Below are 20,040 nucleotides of genomic sequence, written 5' to 3' on the forward strand. Positions count from 1 at the left end.
AATCTATACTACAAAGTACAACATATTACAAATAGATCAGCAGATTCATTGCTTATTTATTGCTTATTTACTTTGCCAGTGGTCAATACATCTGGCATAAAGTTGTAGACACCTATTACATGTGGTAGGTTCGCCAAATTAACATTTTGTGAATGATGTTGTGTTATACATGGTTTGCGGATTTTTCTACGGCTCTTGGAAAACTGACATTTTAGGGTTTTTTTTGCAATAATTGGTATTCATGCTTTCTAAATATAATTATTAAAAAGTCATAAAATACACTGAAATACTATAAATTGTAGTTTATTATTTGATATAACTAGACAGATAGCTGCTATTCAGAATCCAAAAGAAAAGAAAACTTTCCAGTTCCTGGCTGGATCATTTCATCCTAACCCCAAAACAGTGGCAAATGAAAACCAATGTAAATTGATCTTGATGTATAGCTGTTCTGTTGTTAATTCTAGAATATTTTTCGATAGTTGGGGATATCAGAGTCATGAGGCTGAACTGAATAAGTCACAACACACTGCCTCTCCTTCATCGATGACTTGCCTACTGCCATATCGGCTAAGTTACAGGATACATATCACCCAACATCTCACTTCTAAAGTTTGTAGACAGATATATAGATAGATTTCATTAAAAAAAACAAGCAGGGGGTATGTAGTTATGCCAACAGTAGCTTTAATTGTACTCTTTTTTGCATTCTCTGCATCCATCATGACCTCCCCATTATATAAGGCTGAAAGTGGGAGACAGCACCACTGGTATTATCAGGGCAGTCCACTACTGGGCAACCCCAACTTAATCAATTCAGGATGGTAATTATAATACAAACTTCTTTATATTCCCCTCCTGCAGCGGTGCTGTTAAAGCGATGTTGGCACCAATGTTCCCGTATTATATTCCTCTCCTGCAGCGGTGCTGTTAAAGCAATGTTGGCACTGGTGTTCCCGTATTATATTCCTCTCTTGCAGCGGTGCTGTTAAAGCGATGTTGGCACCGGTGTTCCCGTGTTATATTCCCCTCCTGCAGCGGTGCTGTTAAAGTGATGTTGGCACCAGTGTTCCCGTATTGTATGATGACTTGTGTCATATGATGGCTGCAATCAATGAGCAATCTCTCATAAGGTTTTGCCTTTATAATTTTATCAGAGACTTTTGATGGAATATTGATGAGCTGCTGCTGACAAGCGGACGGTCATTGGCTGTCTCCTACATATGTCCTACACAAGTCACGTCACGCTGTCGGAACAGCGGCACCAACATCGCTAGAACTGCAGGAGGGGAATATATACTGCTTTCATTTCAACCAGGGTCCTGAATTCATTAAAATGGAGATGTCTCTTTAAAGGCATTAGCAACTCTTTCTTTTAATTAACTAATGGTCTAAATGTGTTCTAAAAATTTATATAGCAAATACTCACCCATGCATACTTAACATCTCAGGCCATATGTAAATTAAAGGAAAGAGGTGAAAAACTTTTTCAGTTGGTGGCATAAGCCCACCCCATTTCGGGGTCTTTCATACCAAAAATATAAAATGATTTATATACATGGTATTATGCCATAATGGAAATCATTAGCTACCAGAGGAAGACACAATATTTATTTTCACTGCTAAGAAATTGGATTAAAGGAAACTCATCAATCAATTAATTCTGCTCAATCCAAGGGCAGCATGAATCATAGTCTGGCTGAACTATTGTCAGAGAAAACATAGCTTAATGATCATAGGCAGAGAGGAGACTCGTCTAGTGCCAACCTTGGCTGTTATTCTCCATGCTTTGCTCCAATTGACAGGTCTCTCCCATATGTGTACATAGGAATAAACCTGTCAATCAAATAGAGCAGTGCATCAAACTGTAACTCATCTTAAATCCTGAGATTTTTTTCAGAAAAAAAAAAACACATTGCAGCAATCATGCAATCAGTCTCTGATGGTTTTAGCAGCATGAATTGACTGACAGGTTCCCTTTAACCTTACAAAAGTTAGGCTGTACCACATCGCTATGGATCCAACACACTGAAAACTAGTTGTAAGCATTCAAATACAAATAGCTCATTCTCATTTCTGAGTATTTATTATTTTAACAAATACATTAAAAAGGAAAAACTATATTAAGTGATATAAATAGTTTATTTACATTACAGAAAAACATCAAGACAATGTATACTATTTCAAATATATCCATACATATTCAAATATATCTGTAGTACATGTTTTCATTGGTGTAGATTACCACAAATGCAAGGCAACATGTGTAGGTCTTTTGTCCTTGTCTTGACTAATATTAATGTAGTCCAAGGTCTCCTCTGGAAGTTTTGCCATTGTGGAAACATGCTTCAAATTAGCCGTGTCGATGCTCTTGTAGTGTTATCTGAACTGTAGTGGCCTGTGTTTTGCTTTTGCCTGTGGATCCGATTACTTCTTGGACATTTTCTGCAAGACATAGTAAACACCTCCATGAATATTTAGTCTTGAGCTAAGGCAATTTGCAAGCACATATGAATATCCATCAAGCCATCAATCTAACATTAACCTATTGTAAATGCTTAAAGGCCATCATATCAACAATAAAAAACACTGACAAGTAAAAGGCTTGAGCACTGAGGTTTTATAAATAAATGTGGACCTATATATGGCAGTTTTTAGACATTACCTATGACTCTGTAATAATAATAATAATCTTGAATTATATAGCACCAACATATTCCGCAGAGCTTTACAATTCAACAGTTCATATTAAGTCATAAGTAACAACATTCAAAGTAATACAATAATTAAAAATAATGACGACTCTGCCTGTAAGAGCTTACAATCTACAATGAGTTGGGGGAGACACAAGGTACAAGGGCTAATTTGTAATGATGTATTTACAATGATGTATTTACAATGCTAGTGTAGAGGTTAGTCAAAAGTTGGGGATGGCCTGAGGACAAGGAGAAGGAGGAGAGCATGGTCAGTAGTCCTCTTGGTGAGACATGCAAAACACAAGCCACGGAGACACCATCACATGTTTCTCAATGCAAGCAACTACTAGCATTGAGAAACATGTGATGGTGTCTCTGCAGTGTTGGACGTTGATCTCCATGAGTTCATTCATCCTCATTTTTCACAGTCCTCTTGGTGAGGACATGGAAGTCTTGCCTGTTAGCAGTCTGGCTCGCCATCTTTAGGGAATCGGGGATGGATAAAGGCTACATGAGGTAGTCACCAGCCAGTTTTTGTGGTGCTGTTGGGTGCGGTGGAGTTTGATGGAGGGTTATTTGCAGATAGATAGTGAATGGGCTACAAACACACACATAAAAGATACTAAGCCAATAAAGAAAAAGAGAAGGAGAGAGTGGAAGGGAAGAGATAAAACTGTGGTCACAGAATATTTGCACAGTATGTGGTGTCTGAGAAATCAGTTAAATTGGAAAGATGCTTTTATAATTAAAGATAAAAATAAAAAGTAAGATTTGGCATCGCCACTTGTCTTCTCTAACTTTAATTTTGACCTTGAATCTTGATTATTTGCATTGTTTTGATACTATTAGCAGTTATGACATTGCAAAAATCATAAAACACAATGTTTGGCATCAATTTTCTTCACAAAATGCTCCATTCATGCATCTGTGTGCATTAGTCTGAGTACTGACTGTGATTCACATACAAGTCATAGGTCTCCCAATCCGAAGTTGATAGCCTCATAGTTATATATGAAGCTGTAAAGTTTTATTTGGGAGACCTACGGCTGGTTTGAAGTGATTGTGCAAAGGCACATCTTCTTATAGCCTTCTCCTGCTTTGTGGGCTGCTTAGAAGAACCCATGGCTCCTGTTTTTTGGCACAAGATTAGAGGAGGCTGGGCTTTTATAAAACTGGTAAATTTGCATCACCTGGCCTTTCCTAACAATGATAATAAACAAGCTATAACCCCAGCAGGCTAATGAAGGTCTGAAATCATGGTAATAGTTATCTAACGCACACAAATCTCCAAGGGTACCCAAACTTTTGCATCGGCTCATTTTCACTTTTGTAATTTTTAAAATATAAAAGATGAAAATATATATATATATACTTTGGCCTAAAATACAAATAAATTGTGTATCTTTAACTTTAGGCCTTTAGAGATCATTTTATCTTCAACTTGCTTAAATTTTCACAATAACAGTAGCTTTGACTAGGGGTGCCCACACTTTTACATGCCACTGTATACTCTGCTGCATGGAAAGAGATGATATGAATAACTGTCTTGTTGGTAAATAAGCCTCTCTGATTATGTTTAGCACCATCCCTAATTAACCAGTGGTTGTTCTACCTTTTTATGTTTAGCACAGTTTCTTATTACATAGTGGTTATTTCTTATCATAAAGTGAATCTCTCTTACTATGTATAGCACAGTCCCTTATAACATAATGTCTTCTATTATTACATAGAGGTTCTCTCCTATGTACAGTGCCATCCCTTATTACAATTGTGCCATCCCTAATTATATCACCATCTGGTTAGTATTTGTTTATTCATTTTATTAACATGCTGTATTCTTTGCTGTGATGTACAGCTCTAATCTCTGCAACTTATCCTCCTTTATGCTGTGTAGCACCATCCCATTATTACAAAGCATCATTTCCTAATATGTATAAAGCCTCCCTTTTATTACATAGCATCCACTCATATTATGTATAGCACTGTCTTATTACAGTATCCTTTCTTATTATGCTGGCTTGTTAGGCCCTCATATAAGCAGACTTTAACATGTTGTGACTAGAGATGAGCGAACTTGTTTGGAAAACGCTTAACAATCTCAAAGTCAGCACGAACATTGCACATTCAAATTTGTGTTCAGATTCTAGAGCATTTTCCTCAAAATCGGCAAAATTCAGCCAAAGTTTGAGAAATGATCAAGTTTCCACTAAGGCTGCATGCACATGGTATCTCTAATTGGCAGTAACATTACTGCCGGTAAGATCGTTACCGTTATTCAGAGCACTCTGGGGTCACGCTGTCAGATATCAGCGTGACCCCGCAGTTGTGATTATGACCCGCGGTAAAATGCATTTCGCAGGTCACAGGCCTTACGCCTGCTGTCCCTTATAACAGCTGGAGCAGGCGGCAGAAGTTGGGCGTAGTCATTGTCAGAGACACCGCACTACACTTGCTCATAGAGCCAGTGCGCGTGTCCTGAGTACAGAAGCAGTGCTAAGAGTTACCTGGGGAGCAGGGCAGCAGAGGTGACCAGGCGTGCTTCAACTATTAGTGTCAGGGTCCAGTCAGCGCTGGAAAGTAAAGAGGCACGGGACCTGCGGACACTGAAAATGAACAAGCTTGCACAGGACCTATGGTCATGTGACTGCAAGGGGGCGTGGCTTAGCGTCCTGCTTTCAGATATGAAAGTACACCATACAACAACTCAAGAGTCAGGCAAAACGGAGGTCACAACAGTACGGGCAAACGAGGCACAGGAGGGATAAACAGATGAGAGGTCAGACAAAGCCAAAGGTCATACACAGGATCACAGTACAGTACCAGGGATGAGACAGAGCGGATAGTCAGGGCCAAGCAGAGATCTAAACCAAACAGACATATAAGGTACCAGGCAGAATCCAAAGCGATATCCAGAGAACAGACCGAGTCATACACAGAGAATCAAGTAACCAGAACACAGCACAGACACACTCAGGGGTCACCACACAATGCCAAGGGCGAAAGTATAACTGACAGGGATGGGAGCATCCTGAGGCTATAAGAAGCCTCCCCCAGAACCAGGGAGAGGCCACAATCATAGCCCCAGGTGTGCAGGTAAGCCTGCATCGGGATCACAACCTTTAACCCCAGAAATGCCAGTCATCAGCACTGGTTCCAGACATTAACCCCACGTGTGAGAGTCAAACCCGCACTGAGATCATGACAGTACCCCCCTCTCAACGGGGGGCCTCTAGACCCCCAGGTTTGCCCGGGTACTTAGCATGGAAAGCCCGTACCAGGCGATCAGCATGCATCAACCGGGCCGGTACCCAGGACCTGTCCTCCGGTCCATACCCCTTCCAATGAACCAGGTACTGTACCGACCGCCGTACCAACCTGGAATCTACGATGTGACCAACCTCGTACTCCGCCTGCCCCTCGACCAAAACAGGAGAAGCAGCAGTTTCGGAGTCTCCCCGGACTGCTTCAAAAGGTTTCAGTAGAGATTTGTGGAAGACGTTAGGGATCTTGAAAGAGGGTGGAAGCCACAGCCTATACGCCACTGGATTGATTTTCTCCACAATCTTGTACGGGCCAATGAATTTGGGTCCTAACTTGGCTGACGGAATCTTTAACTTAATGTTTCACGTGGAGAGCCAAACTTTCTCTCCAACCTGAAACGTGGGACCAGGTGTTCGTTTCCCTGTCCGTGAAAAACTTGTACCTGCCTTGAGACCTGGATATATGCCGCTGGACTTCTGCCCATGTATCTTTTAATCGCTGAACAGAGTCCTCAGCCCCGGGGCACCCCGAATCCAGACGAGAAAACTCACCAAAATGAGGACTGAACCCATAGTTAATCAAGAAAGGGGACCTACCAGTGGATTGACTCACCCGACTATTGAAGGCAAATTCAGCCAACGGCAGTGCATTGCACCAGTCACTCTGTCTAGCAGAGGTTAGACACCTGAGGATCTGTTCCAGGGACTGGTTAGTGCGCTCCGTCTGCCCATTGCTCTCAGGATGGTATGCGGACGAAAAGGACAGAGACATACCTAATTTTTTGCAGAAAGCACACCAAAACTTAGCCACAAACTGCACACCACGATCAGACACCACATTCAGGGGTACCCCATGCAACCGGATCACATGCTGCACAAACAACCTGGACAACGTCTCAGCTGACGGTAGTGTGGACAGGGGTACGAAATGAGCCTGCTTAGAAAACCTGTCCACCACTACCCATACCACTGTATTACCCTTAGATGGAGGGAGATTGGTAACAAAATCTATGGATAAGTGAGTCCATGGCCTTTTGGGCACTGCCAAGGGTATCAGCTCCCCTGCCAGCCGGCTATGAGAGCTTTTAGAACGAGCGCAGACCCCTCAACCAGCAATTAATTTTTTTATGTCCAAACCAAGGGTAGGCCACCAAAAGATCCTAGCCACCACCAGACGTGTGGCTGAAATACCAGGGTGAGCACTCAGCTTGGATTCATGGAACTCCTGCAAGAGTTTCAGGCGAAGTTGCTCTGGGACAAACAACTTCCCCTCCGGCTTGGCTGCCGAGGCCTGCGACTGAGCCCTCTGAATCTCCCGTTCCAATTCAGATGAGACCTTTGCTATCACAACCCCAGGGTGAAGAATGGAGGACGGTGGCTCAGGGGGCGACACCGGATGAAAACTGAGTGATAAGGCGTCAGCCTTGACATTCTTAGACCCTGGACGAAATGTAATCGTAAACTGAAAACGGGAAAAAAAAAGTGACCAACAGGTTGTCTGGGCGTTAGTCTTTTAGCAGACTCAATGTACGACAAATTTTTGTGATCCGTCATCACCGTAACCGGGTGACTGGCCCCCTCCAAAAAGTGCCTCCATTCTTCAAATGCCTATTTGACCGCAAGAAGCTCTCTATTGCCTACGTCGTAATTTCTTTCCGCAGCAGAGAACTTCTTGGAAAAGAAAGCACATGGCCTGAGGTTGGTTAGAGTGTGTTACACTTCGGATGCCGGAAGCGAGAGTGGACCCACTGGACCGTGACGCCGAACCCTCCCCGAGCGAGCGCACCAAGTGGACCGACCCCTATACAGGGACCGTTAGGGAACAGACTCGAGGAGTTCAAGCGCCACGGCAGCCAGGACCAGGGGTCGGCTCAAGAGGGTGAGCGATGAAGAGGAGTGGTGGAAGATCCGAGGAGGAGACGGTGGGACGGCGGAACCAGCAGGAGGCAGGAGCGGGAGCAAAACTAAAAAGGAGAGAGGACACCGAGGGTTAAACAGAGGGCAGGAGCAGGAGACAAGGCGATAACACTATGGCACAGCAGGAAGCACAGAGACTGGGAGCACAGGGACAGGGAGCACAGAGACAGAGAGCACAAAGGCAGGCAGCACAGAGGGTTAAACGGAGAGCAGCTGCAACAGCAGCGAGCATGGCCTAGACACAAGAGACAATAACTCAATAGTCAGGCGCCTCCACTAGGGGAGGGCGACCTGAAATACCTGGTGGAGGGCTCTGATAGGTCGGGAGGAGGTCAGAGCAGGTCACGCCGACAGGCGGCTATAGGCGCACGATCTAACCCTCCGGCGCGTGCGCAGAGGTACCATGCGCGCGGCCGAGGGAAGTGGAGGAGGGCGTCGGGAGGCCAGCTGCCGGAAAGCGCGCAGAGTGGGGGCGCGCGTCAAGGCAGAGACTGAGGAGGAAGCCGGACCAGGAGCGGGGGCGGTGAGTACAGCCGGGGAGCGGGGAGCAGTGGGAGCGGAGCTAACAGTACCCCCTCTCTTACCCTCCCCTCCACTGCGTCTGGCTAAAAACTTCTTAAGAATGCGTGGAGCATTGATGTTCTCTTGCGGCTCCCAAGATCTCTCCTCGGGACCGAAACCCTTCCAATCGATTAGGAAAAAAGTTTTACCCCTGACTTTTCTCGAGGCCAAAATGTCTCTTACCTCAAAGATATCATCAGAAGAGACAGGTAGAGGAGAAGGGTTAGGAGCTGGGTGGAACCGATTCAAGACAACCGGCTTAAGGAGAGAGACGTGGAAGGAGTTGGGGATCCGAAGCGAGACGGGTAACTCCAGTTTGTAAGATACGTTGTTGATGCGTTTGAGAATCTTGAAAGGTCCAATGTAGCGAGGTCCCAGTTTGTAAGAAGGGAGCTTTAGCCTAATGTACTTGGCCGAAAGCCAAACTTGTTGACCCGGGAGGTAGATCAGAGAGTCCAAGCGTCTCTTGTCAGCGTGTCTCTTCATGCGCTCCCCAGACTTCCTGAGAGCCTCCTTAGTCTCGGACCAGATCTTAGAGAACTCCAGGGTCAAAGAATCTGCTGCAGGCACACCAGAGGTGGTGGAAATAGGTAGAGGGATACCAGGATGCATCCCAAACACCACGAAGAATGGAGACTTGGCCGAAGACTCGCTGGGGTGATTATTGTAGGAGAACTCTGCCCAGGGAAGGAGTTGGACCCAGTTACCTGATGAGCGTTGGTGAACTGCCGTAAATATGTCGCTAGTACCTGATTAATGCGTTCCACTTGGCCATTGGACTGGGGATGGTATGCGGAGGAAAAGTCCAACCTTACTTCCAAAAGCTCACATAAGGCTCTCCAGAAACGCGAGGTGAATTGTACGCCTCGATCAGACACAATATGCTTCGGAAATCCATGGAGGCGAAAGATGTGCTGGACAAAAATCTTCGCCAACTCTGGGGCGGAGGGCAAGGCTGGAAGAGGAGTGAAATGGGCCATCTTGGAGAAGCGGTCGACAGTTACCAGAATGGTTGTATATCCGGAAGCGTCAGGCAGGTCCGTAATGAAGTCCAAAGCGATATGTTGCCATGGGACCGAGGGAATCGGCAGGGGAAGCAGAAGACCGGACGGTGGTCGCCTGGGAACCTTGACTTTGGCACAAGAGGAACAGGACGCCGTGAAGTCAGACACGTCTTTGTGGAGAGAGGGCCACCAATAAAAACGAGCGATGAGCTCCATCGTCTTTTTGACTCCGACATGTCCAGAAACTTTAGAGGAATGTCCCCACTGCAGTACCTTTTTTCTGTCTGCCTCGGGCACGTAGGTCTTGCCTGGGGGAGGAGTAATCAGTCTCACCGGGGCCACCGTGATGATCTTGGCTGGATCGATGATGTGAGTCGGATCCTCCACCAAATCAGGAGACTGCAGAGACCGGGACAATGCATCCGCCTTGAAGTTCTTTGGCCCGGGGCGGAAATGCAGCTTGAAATCGAACCGAGCGAAGAAGAGAGACCATCTGGCTTGTCGAGGATTAAGTCTCTGGGCTGACTGGAGATATGCCAGGTTCTTGTGATCGGTGAAGATGGTAAACGGGTGGACCGACCCCTCAAGAAGGTAGCGCCATTCCTCCAATGCCAATTTTATGGCCAGCAGTTCGCGATCCCCGATGGAGTAGTTACACTCTGCTGGAGAGAAGGCTTTCGAAAAGAACCCGCAGGTAACCAGTCGGCCGGATGGGGATCTCTGAGAAAGCACTGCACCTGCTCCGATGGAAGAGGCATCCACCTCCAGAATGAATGGCTTGGTAGCCTCGGGTCGGTGTAAAACAGGTGCCGTTGCAAAGGCTTGTTTCAAACAGGAGAAGGCCTCTTCAGCCTCCGGAGACCAGGACGAGGAGTTGACGTCCTTGCGTGTGAGACTGGAGATGGGTTTGATGACGGATGAAAAATGTGGCACAAATTGGCGATAATAATTGGCGAAGCCGGGGAACCTTTGAATCGCCTTGACTCCCACCGGCCGGGGCCATTGAAGAATTGCCGACAACTTTCCAGGATCCATCTCCAGACCAGAATCAGAAACAATGTAGCCCAAAAAGGGTAAGGAAGACTGCTCAAAGAGACACTTCTCCAGCTTTGCGTAGAGGTGATTCTCCCGTAGGCGTTGTAGAACCAGACGAACGCTCCTCCTGTGAGATGCTAGATCCGGGGAGAAAATAAGGATGTCGTCCAGATACACCACCACGCAGGAGTACAATAGGTCTCGGAAGATATCGTTGACGAATTCCTGGAACACCGCGGGAGCGTTGCAGAGACTGAAGGGCATAACCAGATATTCGTAATGCCCGTCCCGGGTGTTGAAGGCGGTCTTCCATTCGTCCCCCGGACGGATGCGGACGAGATTGTAGGCTCCGCGTAAATCCAACTTCGAGAAGATGCTGGCTCCACGCAGCCGATCAAAGAGTTCCGGGATGAGAGGCAAGGGATGTTTTTTACAGTAATGTCGTTCAATCCCCGGAAATCAATGCAAGGACGGAGAGAACCGTCCTTCTTTTTCACAAAGAAAAACCCGGCTCCGGCAGGCGAAGAAGACTTCCGTATGAAACCTCTGGCTAAATTCTCACGAATGTACTCAGACATGGCCGCAGTCTCAGCTGGGGACAAGGGATAAATTCGCCCACGGGGTGGAGTGGTCCCGGGTCGGAGATCGATAGGGCAGTCATACGGGTGATGCGGAGGAAGGATCTCCGCCTCCTTCTTATCAAACACGTCTGAGAACGACCAGTATGCGGGTGGTAAGCCTCCTGGGCCTGAGGAGACTGGAGAAGGACTGACTGGACGCACAGACCCCAGGCACCTCTCCTGGCAGGGATGTCCCCAGCGGAGGACCTCCCCAGAACGCCAATTCAGGACAGGTTCATGTGTTCTAAGCCAGGGTAGGCCAAGTAGCAAGGCATGGGCTAGGTCAGGAAGAACGTAGAATGCGATCCGCTCCCTGTGCAAGGCCCCGATTTGCAGACACACCTCCTCCGTAACCAGGGACACGGATTCCTGTAGAGGTCTTCCATCTACAGAGGCGATAACACGTGGAGTTTTTAGGGTAATCACGGGAATCCGGTACTTCCTCACCTCCTTCAATCTTATGAAGTTCCCCGCCGCACCCGAGTCCACATAGGCCACCTCTGAGCCACGTCTCTGACCAAAAACCAGCTGAACCGAAAGGGTAAGGGGATGAGAGGAGTGAGATACACCTAGGTCGGCCTCTCTTACCTGCCCTAGGTGGAGGAGTTTCCCGGCCTCTCAGGACAAGAACTCAGGAAGTGGGACGCGCTGCCACAATACAGGCACAAACCCTCCATCGGTCTCTCCTTACGGCGCTGTTCTGCCAACTTGACTCGATCCACCTGCATTGGCTCCGGTGCCAGACTGGAGGACGGACCGGGAGGACGAGGACTGGACGGCCTGTGAAAAGAAGCAGACGGTCTGAGCGGTCGCCTCTCTCTCGCAGCCTCCCGAGCGCGTTCCTGAAACCGGAGGTCAATTCGTGTGGCCAGAGAAATAAGATCCTCCAAGGTGGTCAGGGTATCACGCCCTGCCAGTTCGTCTTTGATTTTGCCAGAGAGACCACGCCAGAAGGCCCCGACCAAAGCCTCGTTATTCCACCCCAACTCAGAGGCCAAGGTACGGAACCGGATGGCATATTGTCCGACCATAAGGGTACCCTGAGTGAGGCAGAAAAGGGACTCCGTGGCGGAAGCTACCCGACCGGGCTCGTCAAAGACTCTACGGAAAGTGTCCGTGAAGTTCTGGACACTAGAGACTACGGGATCGTCCCGCTCCCACAGGGGATTCACCCAGGAGAGAGCCTCTCCCTCCAGATGGGACACAATAAAGGCCACCTTGGCCCGATCAGTGGGATACTGTTGGGGCAATAGTTCGAAATGCAACCTGCACTGATTTAGGAAGCCCCTGCACAACTTTGGGTCGCCACCATACCGAGGCGGTTTTCCCAGCCTGGGTGACGGGGCAGGTACGGGATCGGAACCGCAGGACGGATCGCGCGCGGCAGCCGACTGCAGAGACAGCAACCGATCGTCGACCGAGGCCATGTAAGAGAGGATATGGGCTTGGGTGTCCCGTTGCTGAACCAGCTCCTGCTGGAGGCTGGCCAGTTGGGAGGCGTTGCCAGGGTCAGCGGCCTGTAAGGCCGACAAGCGGGAATCCATGGTCTTCATAAAAGACATAATTCGGGTCTGGTTTTCCCTCAGGAATACCAACTCCTTTTGGGCGGCGGCCCCGGCGGGGTCCATGGCCTGACTATTCTGTTACACTTCGGATGCCGGAAGCGAGAGTGGACCCACTGGACCGTGACCCCGAACCCTCCCCGAGCGAGCGCACCAAGTGGACCGACCCCTATACAGGGACCGTTAGGGAACAGACTCGAGGAGTTCAAGCGCCACGGCAGCCAGGGCAAGGGGTTGGCTCAAGAGGGTGAGCGATGAAGAGGAGTGGTGGAAGATCCGAGGAGGAGACGGTGGGACGGCGGAACCAGCAGGAGGCAGGAGCGGGAGCAAAACTAAAAAGGAGAGAGGACACCGAGGGTTAAACAGAGGGCAGGAGCAGGAGACAAGGTGATAACACTATGGCACAGCAGGAAGCACAGAGACTGGGAGCACAGGGACAGGGAGCACAGGGACAGGGAGCACAAAGGCATGCAGCACAGAGGGTTAAACGGAGAGCAGCTGCAACAGCAGCGAGCACGGCCTAGACACAAGAGACAATAACTCAATAGTCAGGCGCCTCCACTAGGGGAGGGCGGCCTGAAATACCTGGTGGAGGGCTCTGATAGGTCGGGAGGAGGTCCGAGCAGGTCACGCCGACAGGCGGCTATAGGCGCACGATCTAACCCTCCGGCGCGTGCGCAGAGGTACCATGCGCGCGGCCGAGGGAAGTGGAGGAGGGCGTCGGGAGGCCAGCTGCCGGAAAGCGCACAGAGCGGGGGCGCGCGTCAAGGCAGAGACTGAGGAGGAAGCCGGACCAGGAGCGGGGGCGGTGAGTACAGCCGGGGAGCGGGGAGCAGTGGGAGCGGAGCTAACAGTGTGGCAGACCCTTGGGACAACACCGCTCCCACCCCCACCTCAGAGGCGTCCACTTCCACGACGAATGGTTTGGACGGATCTGGCTGCACTAACACAGGAGCAGACATAAAACATTTTTTCAGCGTCGCAAAGGCCTCTTTTGCGAGCGAGGACCAATTTCTCACATCAGCACCTTTGCATGTTAGATCCATGAGAGGTTTGACCACTTGCGAAAACCCCCGGATAAATTTGCGGTAATAATTGGCGAACCCCAAGAAGCGCTGAAGACCCTTAAGATCTCGGGGTTGCACCCAATCCGCAATGGCCTGCACCTTCTTGGGGTCCATGCGAAAACCCTCACCGGATACAATTAACCCCAAAAAGGACAACTCTTGTACACAGAATACACATTTTTCCAATTTGGCATACAAACGATTTTCTCTCAGCCTTTGGAGCACAGTTCGTACATGTTCCAAATGAGAATACTTGTCGGGGGAATATATCAAAATATCATCTAAGTAGATAACGACAAAACGACCAATGAGATCCGAGAATACCACGTTGATGAAATTCTGAAATATGGCAGGGGCGTTGGTAAGACCCAACGGCATGACTAAATTTTCAAATAGTCCCTCGGTCGTGAGGAACGCGGTTTTCCATTCATCCCCCTCTCGGACCCATATCAAATTATATGCCCCCTGAAGGTCCAGTTTAGAAAACCACTTTGCCCCTGATAGTTGGTTACATAAATCGGGAATCAACGGAAGGGGGTACGTATTCCGTACAGTAATTTGATTAAGCTCCCAGAAGTCGAGACAGGGACGTAACCCGCCATCTTTTTTCTTTACAAAAAAGAAACCTGCCGCCACAGGTGAGACTGAAGGACGTATGTGTCCTTTGTGCAGACTTTCAGTAATGTACTCCTTCATAGCCAAGCGCTTAGGACCGGACAAATTAATCAGACGGGCTTTGGGTAATTTAGCCCCCGGGACCAGCTCAATAGCGCAGTCAAAGGGTCTCTGTGGCGGTAACGTCTCGGCCTCGCTTTCGGAGAATACATCTTCAAAGTCCTTCAGGCATTCCAGAAAACCTTCAAGCTCGACAGATGATACAGACACAGATTTAACAGGTTCAACCAGCAGTGCGGATTTATCACATAACTCAAAATCATTAAACCCCCATTGTACAATCTCCCCCGTTTTCCAGTTAATAACTGGGTTATGGTGTTGTAACCAGGGCATGCCTAACACCAACCCTGCAGGTAGATTGTCCAGCACAAAACAACTTATGTTTTCCACATGAGTAGCGCCCACTCTGAGCGAAAACACATCAGACATAAAGCGAATTCCCTCCTTAGTGAGGGGAGATGAGTCAATGGCCATCACCTTGATCGGAACCTTGAGCCTAACTGTCCCTATCTTGCAGTGTGTGACCTGCATCACCCCTCTGGCCCGCAGCCTGCGGTCCATCCGGACGGCCTGGGTCATGGCGTCCTCGAGAGAGTTAGGTGGGGGATGTAACGCCAAGGCATCCTGCAGCCGCTCGGACAAGCCTCTGCGAAAGAGTCCTCAGAGTGCGGCGTCGCTCCAAGAGACCTCTGCCGCCCAGCGGCGGAACTCAGAACAAAACACTCAGCTGACTGTTTCCCCTGACAGACACTCATCAACATGTCCTCTGCCAATCGCACTCAGTCAGGTTCATCATAAATGTGCCCGAGGGCCTCAAAGAAAGCGTTCACTGACATATGTTCAGGAGCAGAGGAAGACAGAGAGAAAGCCCATGCTTGCAGAGGCCCCCCAAAGTAGGGAAATAATGACCCCCACCCTCTGGAACTCATCCCCGGAGGAGCGGGGCCTTAGAGAAAAAAAAAGCTTGCATCCTTCTCTGAAAGACCTGAACTCCTTTTTATCCCTTGAGAAAAGGTCTGGTAATTTGACCGGAGATTCGGGGGACGCTAATGACACATCCCTACCCCCAGAACTAGAAGCCCCTGCATCGACAGCCCCCTGTACAGTAACCACCAACTGTTGCTGGGTCTGGGCCATCGTGCGTTGTTCCACATTGAGCTTATGGAACATTTGGGTCAGGTGCTTGACCTGATCAGACAAGTCTTGTATGGGATCCATGAGGATAACACACAATTTTTTTTTTTTTTTTCTTAGAAAAAAAAAAACTGAAACGGTCAGTTATAATGTCAGAGACACCGCACTACATTTGCTCATAGAGCCAGTGTGCGTGTCCTGAGTACAGAAGCAGTGCTAAGAGTTACCTGGAGAGCAGGGCAGCAGAGGTGACCAGGCGTACTTCAACTATTAGTGTCAGGGTCCAGTCAGCGCTGGAAAGTAAAGAGGCACGGGACCTGCGGACACTGAAAATGAACAAGCTTGCACAGGACCTATGGTCATGTGACTGCAAGGGGGCGTGGCTTAGCGTCCTGCTTTCAGATATGAAAGTACACCATACAGCAACTCAGAGTCAGGCAAAACGAAGGTCACAACAGTACGGGCAAACGAGGCACAGGAGGGATAAACAGACGAGAGGTCAGACAAAGCCAAAGGTCATACACAGGATCACAGTACAGTACCAGGGATGAGACAGAGCGGATAGTCAGGGCCAAGCAGAGATCTAAACCAAACAGACATATAAGGTACCAGGCAGAATCCAAAGCGATATCCAGAGAACAGACCGAGTCATACACAGAGAATCAAGTAACCAGAACACAGCACAGACACACTCAGGGGTCACCACACAATGCCAAGGGCGAAAGTATAACTGACAGGGATGGGAGCGTCCTGAGGCTATAAGAAGCCTCCCCCAGAACCAGGGAGAGGCCACAATCATAGCCCCAGGTGTGCAGGTAAGCCTGCATCGGGATCACAACCTTTAACCCCAAAAATGCCAGTCATCAGCACTGGTTCCAGACATTAACCCCACGTGTGCGAGTCAAACCCGCACTGAGATCATGACAGTCATCAGCCGTTGTCTGTGCTCAAAGTAAAGAAAAAAAGTTAAAATATAATATAAATACATACTGAAATAAAAAACACAGTATATATGCAGCTTATAGCTAATCTCTGAAGCCCTTTTTCTTCCATAAAAAATAAACAATAAAAAAAACCATATACTAACTAAACGCCTAATTCCCAATGTCCATGTAATGCTGGAAAAGAGAAAAAATAATAAACCACCATATCCATCACCTATCTGCAGTAATCCATACTGCCCCTCGACGATTTGGGTCATTTGTAGAGCCATCACATCAGCTGATGTGACTGCTCTACCCAACAGCTGCAGACACACTCTCAGAAGCGTGTAATCACTCCTGCAGTGTGTGAACTGCGGTGAGAAAGTTCACCGGTGATCTCACTTACGGCACTGCTGCATGAGAAAGCTAAGTGAGATCACCGGGATTCATCAGCTGATGAACTCTGGTGAACTTTCTCACTGCAGCTCAACGCTACACACTGCAGGAGTGATTACATGTTCCTGTTTTCTTTGGGGAATCGAAGCCAAACAGTGCAGGAGCTCTGGAATGCCATCAAGCAGGAGAGCAACGTGTGGTTTGTGCCAGTGAATCTCCAGCAAGGCTTGGTAGTGTGACAATGGCCGAAATCTGGTGGCAGCTCTGGGCCTAGGCAACCTTACTCACATCCCATGTCTGGCACATGTGCTCAACTTGGTTGTGCAGAGCTTTCTGAGGGACTATCCGGATCTTGATGCACTACTGCACAAGGTCCGCACAGAGTGTGCTCACTTGCGGCATTCCAGCATGGCAAGATCGCACATTGCAGCTCTGCAGCGCCGATTCCGCCTTCCGGAACATTGCATCATATGTGACCTACCCACCAGGTGGAATTCAACGTTACATATGTTGGAGCGGTTGTGTGAGCAGCAGGCAGCAGTAATGGAGTACCAGCTGCATCAGGTGTCAAACAAGTCGCACTGTGCAACGGTCACACTTCAGCACCACTGGGTGGGCCTATATGAAGGACATCTGACACGTTTTGTGTGCCTTCGATGATTCCACGGGGATGGCGAGTGCAGATGATGCACTAGTCAGCATGACTGTCCCCCTTATCTGCCTGCTTCAAAAAACACTGCAAGCACTAAGGGAGGAGGTTTTGGAAGAGGTGGAGGATTAGGAGTCACAAATGCCATCTTCTTCTGGACAGTCTGTGCACCGTGGTTCCTCACAAAGGCCTAGGAAGGGGACACTTTGTAAGGAGGATGAGGAGGAGTCAATGGAGGAGGAAGACATCTCTCCAGAGGAGGGAGGTACACAATGCTCTAGTAGTCAGTATGTAGAGCGAGGGTGGGGTGATGCAGAGCAGGCAGAGATCATGCCTCAAGCAGGGGACAGCGTTTCTTAGCCAGTTGGGAGTCTGCAGCACATGGTTGATTTCATGCTGCAGTGCCTGAGAAACGACCACCGCATCGCCCACATTCTCAACACGGCTGATTATTGGGTGTACACCCTCCTAGATCCTCACTACCGGGACAACTTACAAAGCCTTAAAACACCAATGAACCGGGAGCGTAAAATGCGGGAGTACCAAGACGCACTGGGCTCCAATACTGCCAGTTGCTGCTCAGAAGTGCCATCTGCACAGAGAAAAACACATGCTCCAGTGTTAGTGGGGTTCAGCAACGCCAGCTGCTCCCCTGCTGTGTGTCCGGCAATATCTCCTGCTCCCTCCACATTCAAACTACATCAGATTTTACACTTGCTCCAAGTATGATTGACCCTGGGCTCCAACACTGCCAGTTGCTGCTCAGAAGTGCCGTGTGCACAGAGAAAAACACATGCTCCAGTGTTAGTAGGGTTCAGTAACGCCAGCTGCTCCCCTGCTGTGTGTACGGCAAAGTCTCCTGCTGCCTCCACATTCAAACTAGATCAGATATAAAACTAGTAGTGGGAATGAGGACAGAGCAGGAGACATTGCCGGACACACATCAGGGGATCAGCTGACGTTACTGAACCACAGAAACACAGGAACAAGTGTTGATTGTGCAGACGGCACTTCTGAGCAGCAACTGGCGGTGTTGGAGGCCAGGGTAAATACTAGAGACAGAGTGGAGCCTGAGGCCTAATTGGAGCACGTTTAAAATCAGTAGTAGTCTACAACAGATATTAAACTTGATGAAATTAGGCCTCAGCCTACACCTTGATTGGCCCTGGGCTCCAACATCGCCAGTTGCTGCTCAGAAGTGCCGTCTACACAGTCAACATATGCTCCAGTGTTATTGGAGTTCAGAAATGTCATCTGATCCCCTGCTGTGTGTCCGGCAATTTCTCCTGCTCTGTCCACACTCACACAACTACAGATTTTAAACTTGCTCCAATTAGGCCTCTGTCTCCACTCTGTTTGTAGTATTTTCCCTGGGTTCCAGCACCGCCAGCTGTTTCCCGGCATTGTCTTTGGCAGGGGTACTCCCTCCTGCCCAGCCTGGTTCCAGCATGCCTGCTGTTTCCGGGTAGTGACAATGTCACTTTGCCACCAATACGTTGTCCTGTCGTGTTGCGGTTGGGTTAGCCGAGTCTATGGTGCCTGCAGTTTATGGACTTCCTATGTGGGCTGCGGGATCTGGCAACAAAGGCTGGTTCCGTAGTGCCAATAGGACAAGCAGCCCCTGTAGGACTGTGGGTTTCGGTAACTGCAGCCGGCTCGCGGCCTTGCAACTTTGTTTATCATGGGTACCTTCTGCTACCCATCCTGGTTCCAGTACCGTCAGCTGGTTCTCGGCAGTGCCTTTGGCTTAGGTGCCTCCTTCTCGGTATCCGAGTTCCAGCAACGTCTGGTGGTCCTTGGTAGTGCTTTCTAGCACAGGTTCCTCCTGCTTAGTAACCAGGTTCCAGCACTGTCAGCTGGTCCTCAGTAGTGGGATTGGCTCTTGTTCCTTCTGCTGCCCCTCTGGGTTCCAGCACTGTCAGCTGGTCCTCGGTAGTGCCATTGGCTCTTGTTCCTTCTGCTACCCATCTGGGTTCCAGTACCGTCAGCTGGTTCTCTGCAGTTCCTCAGCCTTCTTGTACCTTCTGCTACATTTCCAAGTTCAAGCTTTTGGAACTGGTTTTTGGTTATCACTCTGGATCTGCCTGACGACGACCCTGAAGATGACGACCCTGAAGACCACCCCGAAGAAGACGACGACCACGAAAATGATGACCCTGAAGACGACGACCTGGAAGACCACCCCGAAGAAGACCAAAAAGATGACTCTGAAGAAGATGACCAAGAGGACAAAGAACATGAAGACAACCACCAAGATACAGAACAACAATAGACAGAAGACCAGGAAGCAGAAGGACAAAAAGCAGAAGAACATTAAGCATAAGACTAAAAATCAGAGCAAAAGATATTATTTAAATTATAAGCAGAAGAAGACTAAGCAGTGTATGGGGGTGAGTCCATTCCTCCTCGTGGTGCCCCTGGAAAATGTCTGCTGCTGGAGGCCAAACTGAACGCAGACAAATCCTGTTGTAAATCTTTTGTGACAGGCAGAATGGAAGGTGTAATCTTCAAACTTTTATAGATAACAACTACAGGACTGAC

At 48.6% G+C, this 20,040-nt stretch overlaps 1 protein-coding gene across 1 annotated transcript in view; it reads right to left on the bottom strand.

Annotated features, from left to right (window-relative positions):
* Positions 1–287: 287 nt before the first annotated feature.
* The window catches only part of TMEFF2 (transmembrane protein with EGF like and two follistatin like domains 2), a 1,040,676-nt gene continuing 1,020,923 nt past the window's right edge, over positions 288–20,040 (bottom strand). The window contains exon 10 of the mRNA XM_073546700.1: positions 288–2,445. Within this exon, the coding sequence (XP_073402801.1) occupies positions 2,349–2,445 (97 nt within the window). The 3' untranslated portion in view covers positions 288–2,348. The remainder of the gene's footprint in view (positions 2,446–20,040) is intronic.

The sequence above is a fragment of the Dendrobates tinctorius genome, unplaced genomic scaffold, assembly GCF_039654945.1.
Source record: "Dendrobates tinctorius isolate UK_male_01 unplaced genomic scaffold, ASM3965494v1 ptg000150l, whole genome shotgun sequence".
Taxonomy (NCBI): Eukaryota; Metazoa; Chordata; class Amphibia; order Anura; family Dendrobatidae; genus Dendrobates; species Dendrobates tinctorius.